General features: G+C 36.7%; 1 protein-coding gene across 1 annotated transcript in view; it reads right to left on the bottom strand.

Moving 5' to 3' along the window:
- Window positions 1-1,113: 1,113 nt before the first annotated feature.
- The window catches only part of LOC139746827 (RUN and FYVE domain-containing protein 2-like), a 43,570-nt gene continuing 32,751 nt past the window's right edge, over window positions 1,114-11,932 (bottom strand). Inside the window, exons 11-12 of the mRNA XM_071658411.1 lie at window positions 1,815-1,967; window positions 1,114-1,621 (exon numbers count right to left, since the gene is read on the bottom strand). Coding sequence (XP_071514512.1) covers window positions 1,256-1,621; window positions 1,815-1,967 — 519 coding nt within the window. The 3' untranslated portion in view covers window positions 1,114-1,255. The remainder of the gene's footprint in view (window positions 1,622-1,814; window positions 1,968-11,932) is intronic.

The raw sequence follows: 11,932 nt of genomic DNA, 5'->3' as shown, positions 1-11,932 counted from the left end.
ACACACACACACATACACACACCTTTTTTCATTTCCCTACTGAAATAATTCTTCCATATGTAAAATAAAAATCATAACTACCTACACCAAAACATAGATGCAGAAGTGCCAAATTTCCAGATGGCATTAAAGGTCTCATATTTATCCATTATGTAAAAAAAAAAATCACATTTCAAGTTACAGACTAAAGCTTACCACAATTTTTTCGGGGGAAAAACAATGTGTCTAAACCAGCATGTCAGTTGATCAGATCTTTTTCAGTTGAATTATATACATTGGCCACTATGAGGTTACACCATTTCTGTTATAACTAATGCATGGGATTTATGTTTTACATGCAAATGCTTAACAGGGCCGTATTATATAAAAGATAAGAAAATGTAGCACCTGGACCAACTTGCCAAAAAAAAAAAAAAAAAAAAGCAGGGGGATGCTTTTGAAAGCACTCTCATCAAAGAAATATTACAACTGGAACATGCGAAGAAGTGTTTCCAAAATGGCAAAAAAAACATGATTTTAATATTTGAAAACTAGTGAATCTGATGATACAAAAAGTTACAATGTACAGCTTAATGACATGTGTCCTTTCCTGCCTAGAATTCAATATATGCAGACTAGCTGTACACTACCAATTTCCAGACTCATCTAAACTGTATTCCCTCTTCCCGTCATGCAGTCTCTTGTAACTTTCACACCTCTTTAAACTTTCACACCTCTTTAAATGGAAGATCTTTTCTGACTGTTCCAAAATGACATTTCTTGTATAAGATAAACTAGACTTTAAACATTCTGTTTTGAAAAGTAAGATGGACTGATGAGCCTGAGCCCAGTAACAATAAAAAATAGTAAATATACAAAGCGATTTCCAAAACTAAGCTATGCCTATTAAAGTTTTTCAAAACTTGGGTCAAAATAAAGAATAATATTGCTACAGCAAAGTGTTACTCAAATGCATACAATAGCCTCTAAAAGAAAAAAATGAGAGAATTAAACTTTGAACTCAACATTTAGCTTACTTTTTCATATATATATATATATATATATATATATATATATATATATATATATATATATATATATATATATATATATATATATGGAAAAATATTATCAATGCAGTGTAGGTGCTACAAGACACATGAAACTAACTGAATAATGTTTAAACATGTGGTACAAGTAAAAATGCATATTTCTGTTTTGGAATTAAACTGAGTCATAGTGATCACAGATTCATTAAATGCAAAATGGCAGTGCATCAGTTTTCAGAATTAGAGTAACGCTGCAGCAACTGTGTGTGGCAATTATCACAGACTCTTACAGGTCGTGCTGAGGAAGGAAGAGGCATGGTATTGTCACTACAACTGTGGCAAAAAATGTTCCCACAATGCCGACAATGATGCCTACGCCGGGAGATGCTAAATTCTTTCTCACAAAGACGACAGTTGGTGGCCTCTTTATCAGGTGCCCACTGAGCATCACGCAAAGACTTACTGACATCACGGAGATCAGCCATCTTAAGCTTTGACTCAGAGAGGTGGGCACCTAGTTCTTCAAGAGTTCTTTCTTGGTTTTCCACAGTAGAAATTAGCTGCATGTGAGCCCCTTTCAAGATCTGGTAGTCCTATTTTGCAATGAACAGTAAAATTAATACCAAAGCATAAATGTGAATAAATGAATCTATACAGATTATAAAATTATTAATCTGAGAGATGCAATATCTTATCTCAAATTTCTTATATCTGAAAGATTAATCACTTGTAACACAGAATCTACAAGAGAGTAGTAATAAAGCATATATTTGTCATAATACATACATTTTGCTGCTTCAGAAGGTCTGCAATCTGTTGCTGAAGTTCAGCTTTAACCTCACGGTCCTTTACAAGGGCTTCCTGCAAGGACTGCCGCCACTCTCTCTCTATCTTTAGGTCTGTTTCTATGGTAGAGGAATGAACTTCTCCATCTGATATCTGTGAATGGATTAAAAGTCAGAAAGACTTCCCTGAATGCTAAATGGGTAACCCACGGATATAAGCTTCACACTCCAATCAGATTTTGTTTGGACAACAGATGATGTGTAAAGCCCAAGAATCTGAAGTGGTTCCATACTTCATTTCATTTTGGATAAAAGATTAAATATATAACCCAGAACCTTTATGTATTGGTTTTGCAGCTATAAACAATGTTAGTTACATTGTCCCTCACTGATATATGGCCCCTGAAAAGAATAAAAAAACTACCATGCTATCAACAGACAGCATTACCCTACAATAAGCTCTTTCTGGTCAAGTCTACCATTAAATAGCAGCATCATATATTCAATAAATAACAGACAGTATCTGCCTTGGAGAAGGGAAATAAAGAATGTGTGGGGTGTATCTCCAGTTGGCACCATCTTTTTAAGTATAACTTTGAGTTATGTAAACATCATCTCAAAATTACATGCTAAATCAAAGTTCATATACTTATGATTATATACTAAACCTAATCACTTCTTGTGCTCAGCTAAGAGTCTACTCATCAAAAGAACAAGTAAACAGTACATGGATACAGCCAGACACATTCTATCAATAAATAGAAAAAAAATACAGAAGGGCCTACTGCTAAACAGGGAACTGTTCACTCAGGAACAGGAAAGACAGAATTTCTGAACAATTCATCTGAAATCTATAAGATCAAGGATAAGGATTGTTCCACAGTGACAAAATATAATTAAGCTAGATTTAAGAACTAGGAAACAAACGCTTTAAAAGTAAAATTTCATTATACTTACAGAAGTTATTTGCAATACAGCTAACCTATATATTTCCTGCCAAGGCCAGAGGATCAGAGTAAAAAAATATTTGTATTTGGATCTAATAATTACTTTTATCATCTTACTCCTATTCACATTCATTAAGCAACCTACCGTACAATTCTATCTTACTTTGATTCAGCAAACAGAATAATGTTATTGGCATACAACAACTATCAAGGTTACCATGTTTTTCCTTGTGGTTAAACTGCAAATCAAAATCACTACACCCTTCTCTTACAAAAAACTGCACTTATAAAATAACTGAACAACATATGAGACAAAACTAAACCCTGTTATAATTCCCATTTATTCCAGAATTATTTGCATATATCACCAAGTACTAATAGGGTAGAAAGCAACAAACACTGCTAATGTTATCAATACTCTCATCAGTATTCAGAAATCTTCCTTAAACACTAGAAAAAGGTTCAACTTCCCACAGCTGTCTCTTACTGATGTATTATTTGTCTCAAGTACAAATGAATGCTACATACATTTTATTTCTTTCTAAAATTTCCTACACTACCAGCCTTTTAGCTTTGAGCTTGTAGAAAAAAAATTGTTAGAATCATCACTTGCCCATTATTTAAAGCCACCACTGAGATTGGAACAATAAAAACAAAGAAATGGTGGCCATGCATTACTTCATGGAACCTTGATAAGAAAACAAAGGTGGATTAAATCCGAGGCAATGCTAACTTTTCTTAGTTCACACTGTTTTGCCCACACTTTATTCATGACTCCAGAGGTTGAACTGTGTGTTGGTGCTGCTTGTAGTGTTTAGGGTTTTCAGCCCCCTCATTACCTGTAATGCCTGTGAAAGTTTTTGCAAATGAATTTTGGAAAATATCTATCACATGAAAGTTTGCAAGAGTGCTAGGGCATCATTCCAATCTCAGAAATGGAGGACAAGAGCGTTTTTTGCTCACTATTTTTGCAATTTCTGCGGTGCATTTTGTTACATTTTTTAACCACTGTATCTACTAGGTCATAAATACTTCAATGCTCATATTTTCGGATGTTTTGGCCTACATAACATTACCAAAGATTCATTAGGCTCATGAACATTTCATTCATATATGCATATTCTTTTAATTTCTTTTCGGGAGATTTTCAATCCTAGTTTACTCGTTACATCACAGTTTTTGAGGATTGCTGTTCTAAGACTGATGCAAATTTCAGACAAGTACTGTACTCCATGCTCTATCCATACTGTCATGATGCTGTATTTCCCTACTACAACCATCTATGCTGTCAGTCACATCTAACCCTCAAATATTTCTGTTAGGTCAACCCAGCTCTTTTGGGGAAGACGGGCCGGGTGCACGAGAAGTAAATACAAATGGGGATGAGACCCCAAAAAGCAGTCCACAATCTGACTTTTTGAGTGAATCACCCACTTGCCCTTCACCCATTTAGTCATACCACTGTAAATCAAACAGGAAAAAGCTAAACTTTCCAAGAGAAAACCGTGTGGTGAGCACCAGTAAAATATACATATTCCATTATTCATATCCTACAGATGACCCTCCAGGAGCCTTTTTTCGTTTTCCTGGCTTCATCTTTATGTAAAGAGAAAGTATTGGATAGTTCTGATAGATATGCATGAAGAACAATAATCGAACTCAATTATATAAGTATATTTTCAATTCAAGTGGTGTTCAGTAAATCCTTGGTTGGCTCATCTGATATTGTTCTTTACATTCATTATTAAACTTTCCCTAAATGATGCATGCCAACAGTTAGTTTGAACAACAGATTAGGGTAACATTGTAACAAATAGCCCTTATATGGAAATCAACCTCACTTATAACATGCACTTACATTGTGCAAAATGTTGATCTTTCCTGATGCAACTCTCTCACTGATAAGCTCCTTTGAACCAAGGTTTTGGTAATAATCCTCAACAGAACAAACACAAGATGCTCAGGAATTTAGAGCTACATACTGTGTAGTAAACTTCAAACTAATTGGAATAACCTCATAAACAATGTTCCCATTGACTCATTGCACTTTAACTGCTCTTACAACTCTAAGTGATTCAGTAAGAATGGAAATATCAAAAAGACCTTAACTGAGTAATGATTCAATGCCTGAATGTTAAAAAGAGGCACTATAAAAAAAAAAAAGAGATAAATGATTTCAGCCAAAACTTAGTGTATCTCCTCGTACTCATATGATTGTAGCTGGACTGCCTGAATGTATTTGATGCTGTACCATACATGAGGTCAGTAAAGATGAATCTTTTAGCAAAAATATGGGAAAGACCAATCAAATGGAGAGATGGTCATCATAGTGCAAGGGGACAAAGAACTGGTATCACAGGAACCTTCTCAAATCAGTTGAGGTCATCAGCGGCATCCTACCTGATTATATTTGCAGACGATACAGAGGTCATGAGGGAAGTAATAATCGAGGAGCCTTGAATTAAATTTGTAAGATTTAAAAAATTACAAATTGGTCTGATGTAAGGTCAATACTCCAAACACATGCAAAGCAACAAGGATGAGACATGGTGAAAAAAAATGCATTGAAATGAACATCATCAAAGAGAAAATAAACTGTGAAAGGGACTTTGGAATTAACATCTTCCCTAACCTCTCATCAGAGTACCATCATAGGAAAATAGAAGTGGATTATATTACAGTAAACTGTTTACATCTTATGAAACTCAAGTTAGGTCTTCGCATTAATAGAAGCACTGAAAACTAACAGAAAAGGTCCCAAGGAAGGCAATGAGAATGGTGCCAAAATCAGAGGACTGAGTTACAGGAAAGGGATAGAGGTCAAAAATTTTTCCGAAGTGTGATGACATCAACAATCAATTGCTCTTTGAAAGATGCAATGACATAAAGACCACGGGCCATAACATGAAATTAATCAAGAAAACTAATTTGAATGATTTTGTGGAATTTGTAATGTACTAGACGAAATGTAAAGTAGTACTTTACAAAAAATTCTGCCAAGATGTTTTTATATGAAATTCTGGGCTTTGAGCCATAAAGCTCTGCAAACATTTTAACCACCATTCCTTAAGAACCCTCAGCCCACAGTCTATTCCTGATCACTGGAAACACAAGTACCATATGAACATTAGTCCGTGAATGTAAGAGAAGCCAACAAATTAGAAACTTATGAACCTTAATGCAAGAGAAAAATCCTCTATTAACAACTCTTTTTCATATTCATTTGTCAATTCCTACATCAAAGAGGTAGTACCAGGAGCAGATAAAGGCCTCATCAATTCACATCCATTATCTAGCTATCTAAGTGAACTGCACCAAAATCACAGGGCCCTATTCACAAGCAGGACCTACAGACCCTTCTGTGGTTTCTCCTGGCTGCTTCATATGCCCTGGTTCAGTCCACCGACAACATCACCTCCTGAATACCACATCCCTCCAATCCACTCTATCTCGTCCACACCTTTCACCCTCCTACATGTTTGGGCCCTGAGCACTCAAAATCTTTTTCACTTCATCCTTCCATTTCCAAATTGGTCTCCCCCATCTCCTTGCCCCCTCACTTTTGACATGTATATTCACCTGGTCAACTTCGTCTCATTATTTCTCTACATGTGTCCAAATTATTTCAGCACACCCCCTTCAGTTCTCTCATCCACACTCTATTTATTACCACATCATTCTCTTCCCCTTTCACTGCTTAATCTAATTACATCAAAGTATAAACTGTCCTTGAACACTGCATTTCCAATACCTCCACCCTCATCTGTACATTCTCATCTACAGCATATCCTTTCCAACCAAACATCACTGGCATTACTATACCTTCAAATATACCCATTTTCACCCTCCCAGATAATGACATCTCTTTCCACACATCCCTCAATGCTTCCAAAACCTTTGCCCCTTCATCAACCCTCTATGACTCACTTTTGCTTTCTTGAATCCATTTGCTGCCAAGGCCACTCCCAGTTATCTAAGACTCTACATTTTCTCCAAATTGTTTCCATTCAAAGCCACTCCCCTAACTAACCTGTACCTCTGACCTGCTAAACTTAATAACCTTGCTTTTAAGCATATTTGCTTTTAACTTCTTCCTCTCACACACCCTCCCAAACTCACAAAACAAAATTATATAGTTTCTCATTCGAATCTGCCCAAGACAACTTATCTATCTATATTTCACCATTACCTTCATTCATGTCTATAGAATAGACCAAGAACATAAAAAGAACTTCCTCAGACTCATCTCTCCTATCAAACTAGGGTTCCTAATATATGCCCAAAAGTTATATTGCTGACCATCTGCTGGGTATACATCAATACCAAAAAAAACTCCACCAGAAAAAGTCATTTCATGTCTATAATCCTAAGCACTCTTCCTGAGTTAGTCTCTAACCTTTTGTCTGGTGGTATGTTCATCTATACCTCTTATTGTCCCATCAGTCTGAAAAGTGAAAAGAGTCTCTTAGTTCTCTTGGATCATCAGGGTTCTCTTGATCGAACTTTCATCATGCTCTCCCCACTATGACCTTAGGTTCAACCTAATCATCAAGACCAGGCATGTGTGTCAACTGTCAACTTTGTTTATAAACAATATTTTGACATTCCATCATATCATTTCCTTACACAATCTTCATAACATTCATATTCACCGATTTATTTTCTTGGAGAAATCTCCAAGAAATCTCTGAGATTTGTTTTTCTATTTTATCATAATGAAGACCATTAATTTCCTTAACTCTTAGCTATAGCCTTTACAATGTTTCAGTGGTTGGGTCTGTAGGTGTTATTATATCTTTCATACATGCATGCCATTTCTAGTGTTGGCATGATAAAGCTGGGACATACAAAGAATGGCCTCATTCACTCACATTCACTCTCTCGCTGTCATGTATAATGCACTGTAACCACAACCCTTGATACACAACCAGTCCCCACAAACCTTTCCTTGGTTTTTCCCAAGCACTTCGCTGATTCAACCCACAGATAGCATGCTACCCTCTGTATACCATATCACTCCAATGCACTCTATCCCTCCTGCATGTTCATGCCCCAAATACTCAAAGCATATTTCACTCATTCTTCAATCTCCTTAGTTCCCCCCATTTGTCTCCTCAACTCAACAAACTCCTCTTACAACCTCACCTTTCTTTTACCCTGACATTTCTCATTCCATCAACCCCCCACCCCAAAATGTGTTCTCAAACATTTCATTTCGAAAACATTCACTTCATTTACATTTAGTCATCCATGGCCCGTATCTTGTATCCATGCAAAACCAACAGAAGCACTATACCATCAAACATAACCATAACTGCCCTCACAAACAGTGACATCTCATTCTACATACTAGATATATCTGCTGACAAAATATCATTTGTTCATTAATCACTAATATGTATTCTTACTATGATTACATATATAATGTGTAAGACCATAAAAAGGCCTTCATGCATAACAAAATAAAAAACTGCAAGAAAAAGCAGTCATAAATGTACTATGAAGAAATCAAAAGCAGTTCACAATTAGCACTGGTTTTTTCACATACCTAATCTGATATCATCTATTAAAAACAAATTACTTGTGAAGCAGAGGAATTCACTGCAAGCAACTGAAACACACAACACTGAATTGCTCCTTTACACACATTATGAATACAGAGTATGTTTAAGTGATGGGGCCCCTTGAGTGAAAACCTCCCTTCCCATACTGCACAAATAAGTAATTACATGACAGGCAATAAACATGTCATGAACTTTAGTGGCAATAAACGTCAGTGAACTTTTGTGATCCTCCTTGATAAAAGGCAATGATCACGTTTTTTTCCTTACTGCACCTAGCTCTTGACAGTGTCATGTGTTCTTTTGACCATATGATACGTAATTCAACTGAACAGCTAAGCTGCTGAATTCTCTCCCTCCTTTTGTCTTCATCCAATATCCTTCCTTTCTTTAAGAGTCAGGTTTACAAACAACTGTATACCCCTGATTAATCCTTCAAGTATAGAGTACGTTGGCCCATCTTTCAAGAGGAATTTCTAAGATGACACTTCATTGCCTGACTCTATCTGACCCATACAAATATCATCAAGCCCTTCAGTCACTCACTGACAAGCAAGGTGAGAGAAAATCATATGTGTACTCCAGAAATGAAGAGGAAATTTATATATGTCATCATATTTCCTACCCACATCTGAATAGGGTCACTCTCTCTCAAGAAATATACTCTAATTATCCTGTGGAAGACCCCTGAATATCTATAACCATACATCACCACACTGGGACAACATTGCATGCTCCCAAGTCAGCCCCCATCCTATTAAGTACATATTGTACTGCCAGTGGTTTAAATGGCAGCACATCAAAATCTAAATGTCCAGCACTGTGACAAGTTGTAAATGCCTGACATGGGTTCATCTGGCTGAAGCTCTTCAAGTTTAATAACAGCTTTTGTAAAACTTCAACTTTTGCTAAATTGGCAATACAAGGTAGTTAAATCTTATCTAATTCTGCCCAGCACTTACAAGGGTTAATTGCTAAATCTTTATATTTCCTTTTGCCCAAGATAGCTTTGACTGGGACATATTTTTGCCCATGCCATGTTGGCTAATAATAATAATAATAATAATAATAATAATAATAATAATAATAATAATAATAAATAAATAACAATTTTGTCAATGGTAATGAAGCCCTTTCACATGTTTTTAGCCATGCCATATCATCTGAAATAACAATAATAATAATAGTAATAATAATAATAATAATAATAATAATAATAATAATCATAATGATAATAACAATAATAAAAAGCACAAGGAAACATATGTCTGTCTCCTTGCACTACCTCTCACGCGGGAGAGGGTGATTAAGTATCCTAATGATAATATAAAAAAAAAAATTAAAAATAATAATAATTACATTTTCTTTTCATACAGGTTTGCCATTTCCTATGTTACTGAGGTAGCACCAGGAACAGATGAAGAAATGGCCTTATTCACTCACATCCACTCTCTAGTTGTCACGTATAATGGGCCTTAACCAGAGCAACCTATCCACAACCAAGCCCCACATACCTTTCCATGGTTACCCCTATCCACTTACATATGCCCTGGTTCAGCCCACTGACAGCAGGTAATCCCTGTATACCTCATTGCTCCAATTCATTCTATCCCTTGCATGCCTCACATCCACCCAAATGCTCAGGCCCCGAACCTTCAAAACATCTCTCACTCCATCCTTCCACCTTCTCCCTTTCCTTGATTCCTCCACTTCTGACATGGTTTAAACTTTTAGTCATACTTTCTTCACTTATCTTATCCATATTTCCAAACTATTTCAGCACAATTTCTTTAGCTCTCTCATACATATTCATCTCACTACTACCTCTCTTAATCTATCATTTCTTATTTGATTAAACTTCGTCACACCACATATTGTCTTCCAACATCTTTCCAACTCATCCTGCGTATCCTTTATACTTTCATCTTTGTCGAAGGCCATGCCTCACAACCATACACCAATGGGAACACTATACCATCAAAAATACCTATTTTTGCCCTTAAGTCAGTGACCTCTCTTCCACATATTCCTCAATGTGCCCAAGACCTTAACAACCCCATCTACCATGCAGCTAATTTCAGTTCACAGGGTTCCATTTGGGGATGAATCCACTCCTAGGTATCTGAAAACACTTCCTCCAAGTTCTTTACATTCAAACTCACATTCCAAATAACCTTTTTTTCATTGCTAAAGCCAATAACCTTGCTTTTACTCACATTCAACTTCAATTTTCTCCTTTCATACATTCTCCCAAACTCAGATACAAGCTTCTGCAGTTTCTCAACTCAAATTTGTCACAAGTGCCATGTCATCAGCATTCACCTCTCTCACCACCCCATCCATAAATTAAACAGATATGGTGACATCACACACCCCTGCCATAGGCCCACTTTCACCTGGAATCAACCATCCACCTGTTTAACTACTTGCACACGCACCTTACTCTCCTTGTAAAGACTCCTCACTGCTCCAACAAGTTTTCCTCCAACACCATATATTCATAGTACCTTCAACAGAGCATGCCTATCAAACCTACCATGTGCTCTCTCCAGACCCATGAACATCACATAAAAATACCTTTGCTTCTCTAAGTATTTCTCACAACCATTCTTCAAAACAAACATCTGATCCACACATCCTTTACCACTCCTGAAACCACACTTTTCCTCCTCAGTCTGATTCTCTGTGCATGCCACTAACTTCTAAATCACCAATCACCCACACAACATTCCAGGTACACTCAACAAATATATACATCTGTAACTTAAACATTCACTTTCATCTCATTTGCCCTTATACAGTGGCACTATACAGGTATTCTGCTAATGCCTATGCACCTCACCATGATTCATGCATATACCCTCAATCACCACGTTACCCACTTTTGCCACGTTACCACTTTTGCATTCACATTACTCATCACTATACTCAAACCCTTGCATCAACACTGCTGACATACTCACTCAGGTCCTTATAAAACTCCTCTTCCTCATCCCTCTCATGTTCAGGAGCATTAACACTAACAATCACCCCACTCTCATAATCCACTTTCATATCAGTCCATATCAGTCAGGGGATAACTTTCTTACACTTCTTCACACATTCCCACATCTCCAGCAGAAGTGCTACTCCTTCCTTAGCCCTCACCACCACACTAACCTCTGACTTTACCCCTAAGACATTCCGAAACCATTCTAACTCCTTACCCTTGACATCAATTTCACTCAGAGGTGAGTAAGTTACCTTTTGTTGATAATGCAACACTAGTGACAGATTTGAGCAAGAAACTGCGAAAGGCGGTTTCTGGGTTTGGAAGAATGAGTGTAAGAAAGTTGAGAGTAAATATCAAATGTAAATGTACTGCTACTCCCACCACATAAATGAGATGTTTGAGGACAATATGTGGTGTGAGGTGGTTTGATTGAGTAAGTAATAATAGGTTAAGAGAGATGTGTGGTAATAAAAAGAGTGTGGTTGAGAGAGCAGAAGAGGGTGTTTTGAAATGGTTTGGTCACATGGAGAGAACGAGTGAGGAAAGATTGGCCAAGAGGATATATGCGTCAGAAATGGAGGGAACGAGAAGTGAGAGACCAAACTGGAGGTGGAAAGAT

This window comes from Panulirus ornatus, chromosome 66, assembly GCF_036320965.1.
Source record: "Panulirus ornatus isolate Po-2019 chromosome 66, ASM3632096v1, whole genome shotgun sequence".
NCBI classification, from domain to species: Eukaryota; Metazoa; Arthropoda; class Malacostraca; order Decapoda; family Palinuridae; genus Panulirus; species Panulirus ornatus.
The sequence above is the reverse complement of the archived record's forward strand: the minus strand, read 5'-3'. Positions and strand labels throughout refer to the sequence as shown.